Source organism: Fusarium musae, chromosome 2 (assembly GCF_019915245.1).
Source record: "Fusarium musae strain F31 chromosome 2, whole genome shotgun sequence".
Lineage (NCBI taxonomy): Eukaryota > Fungi > Ascomycota > Sordariomycetes > Hypocreales > Nectriaceae > Fusarium > Fusarium musae.
This window is the reverse complement of record NC_058388.1, coordinates 2,311,519-2,328,102: the sequence shown is the minus strand read 5'-3', so window position 1 is coordinate 2,328,102 and position 16,584 is coordinate 2,311,519. Positions and strand designations below refer to the sequence as shown.

The following is a 16,584-nucleotide window of genomic DNA, read 5'->3' as shown; positions in this document are numbered from 1 at the left end:
GGCAGCAACTCTCGTGGAGGGTCGCAATCACGAGGCTCAAACTGCTGTGATAGCAAATGCTTGGTGTTGTGTGGTTTTCCCCCCTTCTCTCTTTTCCCCTTCTCATTCGCCCACTCTGCTCTTCTGCCCAGAGTCGCAGGAACGAGAAGTTCGCTTTGACGCCACAAACGTCCCGACTTTTCCACCTTGGCAAGGGAGGGTATACAGACGTTGTCCAAAGTACTAAGCCAACCACGGCCGCAACTCTTCAGCTGGAAATGTGGCGCAGAGTCAGAATACAGTAGGCGGAATGAAATAGGTATCGGGGGATCGTGACGGGGCGAAGGGTGGCAGCACCGTACACGAGGATTGGGCGACGTTGGCAGGTATACGGGATGGTCGATACGATGCAAGGCGATGATGGTGATAGGAATAGGTTAGAATTTCCCGTCGTGGTGGGTGGATAGGTAGGTAGCCTGGCCTGGTATGATGAGGAAATCTGCAGTGAAGCAGGGCAGTGATGGCGCAGTTTTCTTTTTTGGCTTTATCGTATCGGCACTAATAAGGTATCCCGGTCTGACTAGTAGGTACAGTAGCTTCAGTGATGGAGCTTCTCAAAGATTCGGTGTGGTTATTTGGATTGGGTTGGATTGAATCCAACAGTACATCGCAGAATGCACTGGTACCTAGACAGCGAGGAATAAAACGAGTGTGATGCACCGAGTCGCGGTGTCCCGAGGTGTAATTGTTGAACGAGCAGTGATCCTACGTGATGTGATGCGATGCGATGCAATGCAACTGCGGGAGTAACGGTGAACAACGGCCGATGTAAATGCAATCGAGTCTTGTCGCAACTGGATCTGAGTAAGACGCAAGATACTATGTACATACAGTCATGGATGGACTGGAGTACACTAACAAATTAGCCGAGTCAGTCACTGTGTTGGATATGAAGCTCGTACGTATCGCATTGGATCGTATCGTATCGGTCAATATAGGTTCGCTTCGTGGGAGAAAGTCAAAATCAGAAAAGGAATGAGAGTGCAGCGAGTCTAAATCATGTATGGTAGCAGAGACCAAGAAAATTCAAACAAAGGCCAGCTATCTCAGGGGGGAAAGCCTTCCATTTCTCTTGCTTCAAGGTTCCCTTCTCATAGGTAAACAATAGGGGGATCCTGGACTTTCAGAGCCAAGAAAATAACTATGCTACACTTGGTTCTAATCCGATCCCGAGCATTTCCCTTTCTTGACAAGACCAGGGGATACCGTACTCCATCTCTGTGTAACGAAAGATCTTTTGCGTCCAATGCAGGCACCGACACAGGCACAAGTCCCTTGTTTGTCAGTCGCCAAGAAGATGACAAGCTGCAGTCAGCCTCTTCGCTAGGTACTGTTGCATTGAGAATTGGGTGACCTCTGCTGGAAAAGGCGACATTATTCGAACCTTCCATTGGCACTGAACACAAAGGATCATGGCCTGGGGCCCTGGGGGCCTTCCATGAGGTGCCCTTCTATGCATTTCATTAGCCTTGGACCCCTCTCATATGTAAGGTAGGTATGTAGTGGAGGCCAAGGGGAAGAAAAAAAAGAGCGGAATTACGTCAGAGTTCATCTTCTCCAACTGCATTTGCCGAGACAATTCGATTGTAAAGATGCGATCAAAGAGTGCTGACACTGCAAGTCTGAACCAGTGGGCACTTGTAGGGCAGAAGTGTGTTAGGTTGGTACGTGATTCTTCTCTGCCCCTAGGACTTATTTCTCCAGGTGCTGATGTTGAGATGTACAGAGTAATGTCCGTGAACTCGCTGATTTAGAACCTTCGTGCATTCTGACAGTCCAATAACCCCACATTCCTCATTTGAATTTCAGGTTCAGGGGGTTGTAACCGTTAACGGAAAGCCAAGAGTTAGCGGTAATCAGCTAAGAGCTAAGTTGATGAGGAGAGTGAATTGAGTTTGAAACCAAGAGCTTCTGTCATTTCAAACATCCATCATTCACCATGACAGTTCTGCAACTACCGTACAGCAATGACCTCTTCCAATCTCGCCTCATCCGATCTTGTACATACATACATATATACATACACATTTATATATGCCGGTTTCATTTCTATTAGCTTTGGTGGGTTACATCAAGCCAAACCCACGAGCCGAGCCTGTACGGATAACGTACCTGTCAATCACAACTTGAGCCTCCAATGAGCATTGGCATCGCTGTCATCTCATATGTCAACGGTCAAATAGATAGACGAAAGGCATGGATGGTGTGCAAATAACTCCCTGTCAACCTTCCTCTCACAAACCCACGCAGAGTGAGGAGTCCTCTGGCACGTGATGCATCAGAGAGATGATTCTCAATCCCCCTTCGCAGCTTCAGTGGATGCACCATGAACCAGGAAGCACTCGGGCAAGTGTCTTTAACTGGCGGCCTCCTGCAAAGCGTACCGATACTCCAGAACCGCATCATGAGACACCGGCATTATATGCAACACTGTCCCGAATGGCCATGATGGCTTCTGGAGAACGGTGAACTCGATTTGGCCAGGCCAGTTTAGCGACCCCTTTGGTGCCGGGCGCAGAAAGAATCTCTTCGTTTTGAGCACGCCTCAACAAACAAGACTTTGTAAAGTCACTGCATGCCAAATATGTACTGATTTTATGCAAATCGTGGTAATAACGCTCTTTCATCTTGACCTAGTCATACTGTCCATGACCATTATACCCGAAATCACGTCACGACTGAAGATGTCAAAGTTGACCTGATTGAACCCATCCGAGTCAACACTCCAATAGCAACCAGTGCCAGGTTCAATCAAGCGTGGTTTGATTTCATAACAGGCATTGTCTCGACCAGCCAACAAACACCAGAAGCCAGGCCGAGTGGCCCTCTTCGAGAAGCAAGACCAAACGCTTTTGTATCCAACATGTGTGTGTGTGTGTGTACTGCAAGATTGACAGACTAACAGCAGCCGGATACCGGACCCTTTCTCCCGAATACGCTCTGCATCGCGACAATAGCCAATCGAGAATTCTCCCGCCTCTCCATCAGAGACGCGTCGTGGGCTTTTACTGTGCGTAAAAAGAGCAATCAATCTCCCCCCCGTCCTTGTCGAGTTTATTCTGGTTTGATATACAGATACTCCGTACCCGTCGCAGATTCTAGGCGTGCGGTGGTCGCCAATACAACGGCCTACGAATCACACACACGCCAATGTCGGCGCTTAGAACTGGCCAATCACACACTCGAACCCCAGAAGGATGGCGGCTATTCCACACTCTCGGTTGCCCCAGGTCATTGAATCCATGGCCTATGAGCTATTGTTCAACGTTTGGACCGCAAATGCTTTATTTAGCCTGCAGCGAATCGGTGCGGGCTTCTCACTAGAGTCCAATCAAGATGCTTTGCGCCCTTGGCTCTGCTCGATCCTGATGCTTTTGCTTGCTTGTATGGGACCATCTTCATATCCACAAGCAACAGCACAGCAGCATGCAATGCAGCTGCTCAAGGTGCTATTATCGGCCACATCCTCACCGTGATTCACTTCCCTATTGTCGTAGTCTTCATCCATACTCCTCACCCCTCAAGTGATACATTTCTCTTTTCATTCTCTCTTTTGGCTTCTTATTGTCGCTGTCGGTCTTTGATTGTGAACAGCCTATTCTTATCGCATCTCATTGTTCACACTCTCTCCTTTGTTCTATTACATTCATACTGACTGGCATTTGTTCTGTATCGTTTGCTTCCCACCACAGATTATCATCGAAACGGCCAACATTTCGACATTTTGAATCTTCATCCAAACAACGACGATATAGTCATCTGTGGAAAAAACAAACACCAAACGATACAATTTCCATACGGACGGCCGCCAGCCATACATGTCTAAACACTAGATACTGTTAGATTTCCTTCTCGTCTTGTTTCCCTTCTTTCTATTCAGAGACTAGTCTTTACACCATGAACAACGATGCTCATAATCAAGTCCCGGTACACCCACCGCCATACTCGGAAGCCCAACCATTGCGCCGAGAAGAATGGGAGGATTGGGAGGATGATGAGCCCATCACACCCATTGACGCTGGGGAGCAAGTCTCTCCAGCTCCGCCGAATGTGTCTACTCGAAACTCCAAACCCTCAACGCGACGTGCATCCAGAGCTTCTGCTGCAAGAATTGTCCGAGTCAAATCACGCCAGAGACAGAAGGTCCAGAATGCCAAGGCAGGCATCAAGCTTATCACAGACATGTCAACGTTTCGCCGCCAGAACTATATGCCAACGCCGGTAGGACGAGCTGGGAAATTTGTAGACGCTGCTGCTCTAAAGGCATTGGAGGGAGAGCCGACATCGGCTTCAGTAGGAAATTGGAATTGGTTCAAGAAAAGCAAGGACCAAAGCCCAGCAACTGCTTCGCCGCTGTCATCAGCCCAGCCAGCTCAATCAGCACGTACACCGGACAATAAGCTCTCGCCGGATGACAGACCCATCGTCATTGGCCTGGCCCTCTCATCTGAGGAAGCGGGCAACTCTTCCCGGTATGACGCCGCTCCAACACCCATTGAAGCTCCAGCACAGCCCTATTTGCCTCGAAACCCTTCTCATTCAAACCTGTCTCCATTTCCAGTTCAGCAGAAGTCAGTGTGGTCACCTGATACCCCTGATACCGTTTCCTCATTCAGCACCATTCGATACGCCTCAAGTATCTATTCGCAGTTTCCATCTCCCGGCACGACAACGGCCGTCAATGTCCCACCCGTGCCGGCGGTTCCAGCAAACTTCAAGAAGTCAGCTCATCAGAGGCTCATCAGCCTGGAACTCGGAGGCAGAACCCCCGATGACTCTGACGGCGGTACGCCATGCACACTGTTTGAAGAAGATGGCACTTCAAGCCCACACAAACAAGCAAGGGGGAAGACATCAGCACTGACGCCCGATAGTGCTGCATCCAAGTCCCGTGGCTGGTGGGATCATCATGTTGTCACACCTTTTATGGAGAACAGACTGACATTCACCACCAGTCCAAAGGTGTATACTGACTCACCAAAGACTATCCGAGGGGATGAATGGTGGAACAAGCAGGGGACCAAGCCTTCGCAAGGAGAATATCTTACACCGAGCTTGGCTCCTAGCTCTTTTCAAACACCAATTGTCAAAGAACCGACGCCACGTAGGACACCATCCCCCCGTTTTGAGCACACCCAAGAGAGCGAATCTGGTCCTTCGACTGCAAGGGCATCCCCCGTTCCTGAAACCATATCCATTTCAGAAAAACCACAAATACTTGTGACCGAGGAGGAAGAAAGTGCCGGGGAACAGCTGCCTGCATATTCGCCTCCCGAAAAGAAGAGCCAGCCTGTTCCAGTAAGGTATAGGGCTGTTTTCCCGCCTGGACACCCACTTCAAAGCCAGTTCCCCCCCTCGCCCGGTCCTGTATCTCCTGGTCTCTCCTCCACCATGTCATCCCAACGAGCTGAGCAACTAACTGATATTCCACTTACTCCGGCCCCGCGAGACAACCTGCGTCTCTCTCAAATGCCTCTCCCAACACGGCCGCTGGGAACATCTGCACCCCGCGAATACTCCCATGGCGAAGCCGAACACGCCACCAAACAGGAGCGTCAAAGAAGACGAAACGAGAAGGAAGAGGCTGTTGCTCGGCGCCTTGGTGGCTTCTGGAGAGGGCGAGGATGTATCCCAGAGAGGGGTTGCTTTGGTCGGACTGGACGCGAGGGTCGACAGCGCCGTCGTGTCTGGATGATTATTCTAGGAGTTCTTCTTGCCGTTATTATTCTTTCGATCACTTTGGGCGTTATCCTGACACGCCCCAAGCATTCACAGGAGGTGCCATCAATCTGGGTCAACTTGACGGATTTCCCACCCATGCCAACCGGAGACTTGACAATCGTTGGACCGGACAATACCGCCGCAAAGAGTGGCTGCACTGAACCCTCCACCTTGTGGAGTTGTTCTCTGCCAAAGGAACAACATGACTCGGTGAAACCCTACAAGCCTGACCAGCCAACCATTATCCTGCAGATCCAGTGGGACAACAGTACCCGCAACGATTGGAAAACTCCCAACGAGGATCCCCCTTCATTGAAGGAGCGTCGAGGTATGGGCGGTGCCGTATTTGCAGGAGACACTATCCGAGCACGAGAAACGTCCGGCTTTGAGCCCAGTCCCAGCCCGCCCAAGTTCCAAGAGATGTGGTTTCTGGGGAATACAACCGACGATATCAAATCCGATAAAAAGGGTGGCGAGGCGACTCCATTCTACATCAGTCTGGTTGATTCTGTTGAGGAGAGTAGCCGCAAAGAGCTGACCAAAAGGCAAGAATTGGACGTGAATGTTAGCCTTGCTGAAGTGCTCCCATCCCCTGATCTCGACGAGAATGGCGCATCCAAACCAGCAGTCCTGCTCCCGCAGCCGGTACAGCAGCCAGTGAGACTCTACGACCGCGGGCTTCCGACCGAGCACTATGGCTTTTATACCTACTTCAGACGAACCATCTTCCTTAAGTCGGTAACGGTTCTTAATGATACCAAGGATGGGGACATTCCCCTAGACGGGGACGGTGGCTGCCGGGAGACGGAGGCTGATTTCATCGTGACTTGGAGTGAGACACGGTTTCTCGTTCAAGTCTGGACACGCACACTGGCTGCCAACACGTCGAAGCTGATCGATCCTACTGCGCAAGGCGCCATCGACGGATCACCAGAGCTGATTCAGCCAGGAACAATGCCCTACCCGGTGACAGTAACGATGGACACACATGGAGGAGACCCAGGGAAAAAGTTTGTCTGGGCCTGGCCTATCGATGATAGACAGAAGATCGATGAAGAGAACCCTAAGCTACTGGCTAACGACATAGGGGCTGGTGGCACGTGGATCAACAAAAGGTCTCGAGGAGACGAAAGATTTGGCGGCTTCGACGGCGGGACCGGAGGATGTAAATGCCAATGGGTGAATTGGGTATCAAGATGACCGATCACCTTGAGCCTATTAATTGACTAATGATGGGATGCATGTAGATAGATAGATACTCATGCATCTAACATGAAAGCATTGGAAAGGGCGCCGTGTAATAATATTCAACCCTGGAGGGTAATTTAGTAACTAGTTAATCAAGGAGTTTAATCAAAGTTATTAACTCATCTCTGCTTCTATTACTACTTCTACTATCTCTGCTCGATGTAATCAAGATCCGTCTTTGATGTTGTTCCGCCCCCCCCCCCCCCCCCCCCCCCACTCTGTCCGGTGAGTGGGGCCGTTCCGTGTTGGGGCCGGCCCAAAATAACTTCCATGACTGGATGCCTTCAGATCTGTCTTATCACTACCCTCTGTTGAAAACCCCCGAAATTCTTCATGCAGATGCGCTCCCTTCTTCTTCAACATCGCCATAAGGGAACGCTCCTTGGCTTCAGGTCTCAAAGGCTTCGGTATCTCACAACCCTCGCCATAGAGACATCCTGCGATGATACGGGCGTCGCCGTTCTTCGGCATACACCAGAATCAACCGAACTCCTATTCAATGAGCGCATATCTTCTGATAACCGAGCATTCAAGGGTATACACCCAATCGTAGCGGCCAAGGGCCACAGTGAAGCTTTAGCACCTCTTGTGCGTCGAGCAATAGACACTCTACCACCTGCTGAAGATGATAGCCAGAAATTCTGTGATGCTGGTGGCGTGAGAAGGCAAGTTCCGGACTTTGTGTCGGTGACTCGTGGGCCTGGGATGCGCTCGAACCTAGGAATCGGCCTGGATATGGCAAAGGGGCTGGCTGTTGCTTGGGGTGTCCCCTTGGTAGGCGTCCATCATATGCAGGCTCATGCGTTGACGCCGCGACTGGCCCGGGCTCTGGGGATGAGTATGGGCGAAGAGGACATGTCCAAAGGGGGACCAGAATTTCCATTTCTGTCCCTACTTGTCTCAGGCGGCCACACTCAACTTGTTCACTCAAGAGGCCTGACAGAGCATTCTATCGTTGCGACAAGCGGCGATATTGCCATTGGTAATCTTCTCGACCAAACAGCTCGCGATATCCTGCCTCCCGAGGTTTTCGAAGCAAGCGAGCATGTCATGTACGGTCGTCTCCTTGAAGCTTTTGCCTTCCCACCAGAAAATAGCTCAACTTCTGCCTATGAGGCTGTTTTCACACCACCAGCTTCTCGCTCCGCAGAGATGTCTCCTCCATCCACAGGATATGAGTGGAACATCCCCACGCCATTTCGACAGACTAGAAAACTTGCCTTCTCGTTCAGCAGCATCTACACACACGTTCACGATCTCGCAACCTCCTCCCGCCCATCCATGTCCTTGCCTGAACGCCGGGCGCTGGCACAGCATACTATGATGGCAGCTTTTACACACCTCGCAGGCAGGTTATGTATCGCCCTCGACGATAAGCCAGAGCTCAGAGCTGCAAAAACATTAGTTGTAGCGGGCGGAGTTGCGAGCAATAAATTCCTCATGCATGTCCTGCGGTCTATGTTGGCTGTAAGGGGCTTTGGTGACATACAAATTGTTGCCCCGCCTATACAGCTCTGTACAGACAACGCAGCCATGATCGCTTGGACGGGTATGGAGATGTATCAAGCAGGCTATGAGTCTGAGTTGACCGTGACGGGCATTGGAAAATGGTTCATGGATCCTGAAGTTGGGGACGGGATATTGGGGGTTGATGGGTGGGTGACAAGAGACATCAGGGGCTCAACTCCTGAGAATCCATGAGGAAATGATGAGACTATTTGCACCCTGTATACTACCAGCATGAGCGGTGTTGGCTTGACACGCTGTATAACATAGCATTCATTGTATTGTATTGTATTGCATTGCATTGTAATTTATTTGACTTTGTGTAGCCATCGATACGAGGCATTGGGGTTTAGGATATCTTTTCTTTAGCAGGGCAAAGCCGTCATTTGATATATTACATGGTCGTTCTGGATCTCAGGCCCTATAGACGCGCAAGAGCCACCTCTGCCCCCAAGCTACATCTGTCTGCACGTCTCTATCCCTAGGCTGGCAGCATCTTTATTTCTAAACCCAGAATCCTCTAATCAAGCGCGCTTGTCACGTTGGTAAACTCGCCCTTCTCAAGCTTGGTCTTCCAGAAAATGGGGTTGGTGTCGTTGAAGCCGTGCTTCACCCAGCCCTCTTCCTTAACATGGTACAGGTTGATGTAACCACCAGAGTAAGCATCTCGGTGGGTGGCGGCCAGAATACTTCGCTTTCCAAGCTCCAGGGCCTCCTCATCCGACAGGTCGTACTTGTACTCGGCATCGAGAACACCATAGGCGAATGTTTGACCCGAGCCAACGCAGAAGAGGTTGCCCGCCAAACGAGTACCATCGCTGTCGACATAGTAGAGAGCAGGGCCTTCCTCCTTGGTGACACCGGCGCACATGGTGCCCATGCTGAGGCCCATTCCCTTGTAGCTGTAGACGAGGTTGGCAAGAATCTTGCTGGCGGCGGCAACGCTGATGCGACGCTTGTGTCGTAGCTCATGGAGGCGACACTGCATGCCGAGCCAGGCAAGCCAGTACTGACAGTCTGCAGCACCACCGGCCATGGTTCCTAGCAGGACGCTGTTGATCTCAATGACCTTCTTTACGGTTTGCGAGGCGATCCAGTTGCCAGCGGTGGCTCGGGAATCGGTCGCAACGATGATGCCGCCCTGGAAACGGAAAGCGAGCGTGGTGGTTCCGTGGGCGATCTTAATGGGGCAGTTGGGGTTTGATCGGTCATCAGTGGCAGCGCGAAGCCATGATGAGGGCTAAAATGATGCAATCAGTATAATATTCATAGTAGCCAAGTCACGCCTAGGATACTAACTTGAGCAACGGGGGGCATGGCAAACTTGAGCGAGAGGTCGCCCATGGAATTCAGCAGCTCATCCTGGTCCTCAAAAGGCTCATTCTGCTCATATGCTGGTCGGCTGTACTTCGAAATAAGAGAATCCATCTTGGCTTTATTGAAAGAGAAGCAGTAGTAGGAAATGAATCGTCTTGTAATCCTTCGTCCTTGAGCTGAGCTGAGTCGAGCTGTGTGCCTGGAATCCTAGCTTCGGTGGCGTGCAAAAGGCGGAGAGGAGTATTTTCCCTAGTCGTGATGTCTTCGTTATTTCGCTCGTGATCTAGACTGGTATTGTTGACGTTGACGTTGACGTCGACGTGCGTGGATGATGATGATGATGAAGATGATGAAGGCGGGAGCCGAAGCGGAAGTACAGTAGAAGTGGGAATTGAAGCTCCAGACAAGGAAGCTGAGGCTCAGGCAGCTTCCGTTGCGCGCGTCAACTGAATGCCACCTCCAACTTCGGTACGTACCTACCTATTCCCATTCCTGTGACTGAGGTGCCCGCGGCGGGGCGGGGGACGGGGCTGCTTGTGAATGCCTGATTATCAGGGCTCTCAACAGCCCAGCTCACGTATGAAGGTACCTTAGACAATAAGGTATCTTAAGCCTTTAGGTACAACATCTGAAGAAAAGGATTCGGCAGGATGCTACATATATATACACATATACACATGCATATTTAGAAAGGGAAAGAAAAAAAGTACTTTATTCGTTCATTGATCGCTTCTTCGTCTCTGACCAAGTTTCCCAGGTTCCTCAATCCCTTCCTTGCCCCATACGCCAAAGAAAACCACTAATCAAGGGATATCGCTCTTACTGATTGACTCTCCCACCAATTCACAGACGTAAAACATACTGATTTACGTCCTGCGCCTCTTGGTCGAGCTTCCTCCTCGATTCGTCAAAGAACCTATTGTCTCCTTTCTTCAATGCCGGCCCAGATATTACCTCCCAATATTTGCTTCTGAATTAAACAAAAGAAAAACAAAAAGAAACAAGCACTTGAAAGCAAAGATCAAGTATCAGGTCTCAATTGCTAATCAAGACTCGTGTGAAATCAAATACCCTGTCATTACCCAGCTAATGAACCATTCCTGCTTAAGGGTTTGGCGTCACTTCCCGACTGGTTCGCCCATCCCGCTTGCTCATGAAGCTTCGGCGAAGGTGGGCTTTAGGACTATCGGGAACCAGGTTAGACTCTGTTGGTTGGAAACTGCTCTTTAGTGTCACTGTTCCACTGCCAACTGTGAGTTCCTTGGCGGCAGATGAGCCTGACTCGTCCACAAAGTAAACATGCTCGCCCAGATCATCGTCACTGCTGAAAGTGTGCTGTCCCTTCGCTTCGATCTTGAACTGTGCGTCGGGCGAGCATGGAAATTTGAATGTATCGCCAAAGGTCCACTGACCATTCGTAGACTTGAAGTGCTTGGTCTTGCCCACTGTCTTCTCCTTGGGGTTGATCTGCGTGATGACGATATACAGATCCGATGCAGGAGGGAATCCTGTGGCTTCGACCACAGTAAAGGAAGCAGTGCCTGCTGGTGCAGCTCCAGGATTAGCGCTGTGGACTGATGACTGTCCAATGCTCTTTGCCCGAGCATGGCCGTTGCTTGTAGACGGTCGAGTACCAGGTGATGCGCCCTCTTCGTTGATGGCAGGTGACCGGCGGAGCCCACCATTGGTGCTTGCGGTACCATTAGAGCTCAGGCCTTGAGGTTCGAACGCCTCACCATCTTCTTCGATGATGTCCCCATTGTCCTTTTTGTTAAAGATGCCACGGCGGAGGAACGAAGCTCCCTTACCAACGCCGTGACCAACAACTCCCGCGACTGCTACACCACCCTTGAGCGGCGCTCCGGCAACACCAGTGACGATACGACCAGGAGTAGACGAGAAAGTGTTGCCAAAAGTGGATGTACCCTGTCGTGATCGCTGGACATAGCTGGGTCGGAACAAGAGTCGGATGCGTACGCTTCCCGATTTGCCATCAAGTATGTACTTGGTCTCTGAGGGCTTGAAAGGATCCAGAGACTCGAGATTGATGTCGGCAGCACCCAAGAAGTCGGGTTTGTCTGCGAAGTCGTAATCCCAAACCGAGAGTTTGAATTGTGCTGCGGTCCTCGAAGGCACATTGACCTCAAAGTATTCATTCCATGTGGGATTCAGAGTCTTCTTTATAACCTTGGTCTTGTGGATCTCCTGGCCATTGAGCTCGAATTTACAGTAAGGATCACTCTTGCCATTGCGATCAGCTGAGGGAAGGTCAGTAGCATCGAGAACATCAACGCGTAGTGTACCCATGTTATTGATACTCTCGCTCGGGTCAAGCTGCATCTTAACCGGGATGTACTTCAAGCTGACCTTAACACTCGCGGGGCGTCCATCTTCGCTCTTGAGTTTCAGAGTTGTCGGGTTATTCTAAAAAGACTAGTTAGTTTTCATGCCTATACAGTGGAATCCAACGTCAGTCTTACCAGGCACTGCTTGAGAGTTTCCAGGGTGTTGCCAGCCAATGAGGCCATGAGATCATCTTGGTCATCACCCTTCTTCCGAGCCCGAAGTGTCAGTCGGGAGAAGTCAAGCTCACGAATGAAGCAATCTCCAATCTCTTCAAACTTGTGGTGCTTGCTGCGAGCAGTTGACGAGACGTAGGACGGGTATGCCATATCGTCCACAAGAACCTCCAGCAGTCCATGGCTTTCTGGCATCTCTGCCTCCATGAGTCTGAAGATGAGCAGGCCACTCTCATACCTGAGAAGCTCCTCAGGAGACAATCGGATTTTACGGGGACCCTTGGGCGCCTCGATCGAGGGGCGTCCAACAGTTGTGGGCGTGGGCGGTTCCAATTGGTTCTCCTTTGGCTTATCCAGGCTGGCGTTGAATTTACCAGCTTCGCTGGATCTCTGAGGATTGGGTGATTGTTCTTCACCGGAGGAGGAATCCTTGTCCTTCTCTGAACCCTTCTCCTTCTCCTTTTCTTTCTCCTCTTCATTTTCCTCCTCAGGATCAGCGACATTGAGACAGGGGTAAAAGGCAACAGTGTAATGCAGAACTCCTTTGGCGATACCCTTGCCATGCAGACGCAGACCATCCTCGCGGAGCTGTTTCTTGTCGTTGACAAGGTACTCCCCAGTCTCGTCCTGTGCGACATAGTCGGCGGCGAAGACTTCGACCATTCCCAGACTACGGTCCTTGCCAACCTTTTCTGTATCCATTACTTCCAAAGCAAGTCTATCGCGAGCAGAATGGATGGGCACGTAAAGTACCTCGTCCCATTCAGGATTGAGATCGTTGCGGAAGGTGACAGTCCTTGCTTTTTCAATACCAGAGAGCAGAATTCGAGTGTAGGGATCCGATTTGCCGAATGCCTCAAAGTTTCGTAGATCAGTAGCCTTTTTGAAATGGAGACGCATCACACCGATGGGCGTGACATAGCCACCAGTGCTGGCCACGCCAGAGATAGCGACAGGTCTCCACTGTGCCATCATCTTGACACGACCAGTCTGAGCCCCATGTAGGTTATACCATTCTTTACCTTGTTCCATACATTCAAGCATCTCATCAAGCTTGATCTGGTACTTTCCGAGGACTTGGTCTCCAGCGAGATCACGGTCATCCTTGATTGTAAGACCAAGCTTAGCCTTTTTCCGGTCCGTGATTAGAATCTCCTTAGACCCATTGTCCCAGATAGGGTTGTTGGTACGCTTCAACTTCTTGGTTTGGTGGACTTCTTTACCATTTAAGAACATAACCGCGTAAGGGTTGAGAGATCCTACAAGGCTCTTGGTACCATCCAGATCCTTGGCCTGTTCCACAGTAAATCGAAGGATACCTTGGTTGGATGGAGGCGGAGGTTCATCTTGTCCCTCAGCGTTCTTGATGGTTTCAAGGACAGGAAAGAAGCGAACGTCGCACGAAACAACACCGCGAGCCTTGCCATCAGAGATGACCTCCAACCGCTGATTTTCATGAACATTGAGCTCCTCGACACTTTCTAGAGGAAAAGAAGCAACGCCCAGTTCTTTTGACTTGCGGAAATCATTGTGGTCGAATATTTGCATGTCCAGCGAGTCGTTGAATGAGGTAACAATGATGTAGTGGGTTTCGTTCCACCTGGGGTTGGAATTGTCATGAACAACTTTAGTTCGGGCAAGCTCCTGGCGTCGGTTCAGGCTCAAGCAGGCATAAGGATCAACCGTTCCACCAAAGTTGTCGGTGTTTTTCAGACCCTGAGCACCATGGAGAGTCACTGCCACGACACCGATAGCCTGGTCAACGGGAGAGCCAGCTAGCATCTTCGCGACCTCAATGGGGAAGACCTTGGGTGCGTACATCATCGGGGCCAAGTTGCCATGAATCTGTTCCAGGATGAACTTCTCGAGACCAGGAATGAAGTTGATATCGAAACCGAAGTTATCACCGCCGAGGGGCTTGCAGACGTAGTCGATTGTTGGTCGCTCCAGGAAGCACATTTCAACACGGTCAATGTGAGGGAAGGGAATTTGCAGCTTGATCTTGAGGCGCATGATACCGGAGAAAGCCATATCCTCAACGATGACGTCGAGACCCTTGCTGATCATGGCCTTGCCAATGCGGATCTCAAGGACAACCTTGGGATTGATCTTGCTTGAAAGCTGGCGCGAAGTCATATCGGCGGTGTCGTTGGGGGTGAAACTGAACTTCCAGTCCATCATAACAATGTCATCCTCAGTCTTGGGGTAAGTTTTGACGTGTTCCATACGAGGAGGCTTGCTGCCTAGAGTAAAGGTCTTGAGCTTGAGACTGTCCAAGAATGAGGGGGTAGCAGAGCTCAAAACTTGATCGACTGAATTGATGATGGTCTGAGCAAGAACGGGCTGATAAATAGGCCAGAATTTGACCATGAATGAATTGATCCATTCGAGGGACTCGTTGTCGTTCTCGAGCTTTTTAAGAGCCATCTCGCGGGTTATGTCGTCTCGGAAATTACGTCGCACTCGTCGCAGGGACGTTCGGTAGTAGGTCGAGCAAAACGCCATAATGATGATGATCCAGCCGAGGCCGCCGCCAAAGACAGCAACGAGCCAGGAGGAGATGCAAGCAAAAATGATAACGCCCGTGTTGTGGTACCAATCTGCCCTTGTTAGTGGCCTATGTGCGCATACATGTAGTTGAATTGAGACATACCACCATAGAGGGTATCTGGAAGCTGTCCCTCGACCCATGTCGCGTGATCGAGGAGACTCTCCTGTTCGGTAGCATCGTCAATTGGCCATCCTAATCGAGGAGCCCATCCTGTCCGTGAGAAGGGGGCTTCTTCGGCTTTGGGGTCAGTGCCATCCGCGAGCGGCTTGCCCTGCTCGTCGCGGGCTACATCCAAGACCCCTTCTTTGCTTGGTTCTGGCAGATCTTCGATAGGGCCGGTGCCGTCATCGACGTCGGTGATAATTGCGGCACCCTTGGGCCTTCTACTTTGCTGAAGTTCGGGTGGGATGGCCTGCGCATGGTTCGCGTTAGTTGTAGGTCGCGATTCCAAGAGTAGAGGGGCATACGGCATTGGCTTGAGCTTTCTTCTGCTCCGGGCTCGCATCAGGATCGAATGTGAAAGCAGCGACACCAGCATTTCTCGAGGACTCTACAATCTTTTTTTGGGCATCGTCTGCGGTGACATTGGTTTGAGGGTCTGCAGCAGCCTCGACGAGACCCTGCTGCTTCAGCTCATCAGCTTCCTTTGCGGTAGACATGACGTTATGTGGTGCAGCGTTCCTGCGGTTGCTGCTGGAACGTGCTGGTTCGAGGGGTAAGTTTTGGGCGGTTCGAAGTCGTCAATTGGCGTTTTTCAAGCTCTAAGCACCGTCGCAAAGCATTCAAACTAGCAGGTCGATCCCGAACGACCGTCGTAATGGCGTTGGCCGGTTTACTTCGTGGTGAGGTTGCGAATGCCCGCGTTGCCAGCTAAAAGCCTGGTCGCTGGTAGCTGGTAGCTCGGGACACAGGCTACCTTGGAGCTGAGCTGAGCTACCTTAGGTTGCCTCAAGGTGGATTACGTGCCTAGCTGGAGCTGGAGACGCCAGCTTGTTTGAGACAGCAAACAGAGAGAGGGAGGGGGGGTGGTATGGAAAACGAAAGGGAATCCAGAAGGGCAGTCGAAAAGAAGAGAGGTAACAGTTGAAATAAGAGAGAGAAACCTGGAAAGGAAGGATCGGAGGTAGTAATGAACCAGCCAAGGGATTGGAAGGTGGAAGAAATCCTGGCAGAAGATGACAAGAAGAGACAAGTCAAGACATGGAAGACCAAGATTTGGGCCTGGGCTGTTCCAGTGGTGCAACCTGCAACCCGCAGACGCAATTGCAGCCCAGTTGAGTGGCTTCGTTCCAAGCTTGTTGGTGGTCGTTGAGGTGAAGGTCCTGGAGAGTGAACTGATAAAGGGTACCAACTAAGTACCTGGCAACAAGCACATGGCTGGATATACGGCAGTGTCATTTCAAAGTTACTCTCGCTAGTGGGAGGGAGCTAATTTGTGGCTCAATAAGGGAAATTGAAGCAGCCGAGAGAGTTCGATCATTATCAGCAGAAGCGGAGTCAACATCTGCATGTAGACAGCTGGAACCAGCCCGGCTAGGTAGAGGCTGGAAGCTAGGTACTAACTAATGGAGAGCCAGTGATCGGATCCATATAGTGGAGTTGGAGGGTGCCTGAGCTTCAATGGAGGGGGTTGATTGCGGGCCGAGCGAGCGAGCCAGCGGCAGAGAACAGAACCCAGCAGGG

The 16,584-nt window shown here is 50.9% G+C and overlaps 3 protein-coding genes across 3 annotated transcripts; 1 reads left to right on the top strand and 2 right to left on the bottom strand.

The window, feature by feature from the left end:
* Nucleotides 1-3,936: 3,936 nt before the first annotated feature.
* Nucleotides 3,937-8,709, top strand: J7337_002651 (uncharacterized protein; the record flags this gene model as incomplete). Its single annotated transcript, XM_044820378.1, has 2 exons — nucleotides 3,937-6,939; nucleotides 7,348-8,709. 2 exons carry the CDS (start codon nucleotides 3,937-3,939, stop codon nucleotides 8,707-8,709), a joined length of 4,365 nt encoding a protein of 1,454 aa, XP_044684678.1.
* Nucleotides 8,710-9,034: 325 nt separating this feature from the next.
* Nucleotides 9,035-9,942, bottom strand: PRE2 (Proteasome subunit beta type-5; the record flags this gene model as incomplete). Its single annotated transcript, XM_044820377.1, has 2 exons — nucleotides 9,035-9,754; nucleotides 9,814-9,942. The coding sequence occupies 2 exons, from the start codon at nucleotides 9,940-9,942 to the stop codon at nucleotides 9,035-9,037; spliced, it is 849 nt and encodes a 282-aa protein (XP_044684677.1).
* Nucleotides 9,943-10,935: 993 nt separating this feature from the next.
* Nucleotides 10,936-15,560, bottom strand: J7337_002649 (uncharacterized protein; the record flags this gene model as incomplete). Its single annotated transcript, XM_044820376.1, has 4 exons — nucleotides 10,936-12,255; nucleotides 12,312-14,950; nucleotides 15,004-15,313; nucleotides 15,369-15,560. The coding sequence occupies 4 exons, from the start codon at nucleotides 15,558-15,560 to the stop codon at nucleotides 10,936-10,938; spliced, it is 4,461 nt and encodes a 1,486-aa protein (XP_044684676.1).
* Nucleotides 15,561-16,584: the final 1,024 nt, after the last annotated feature.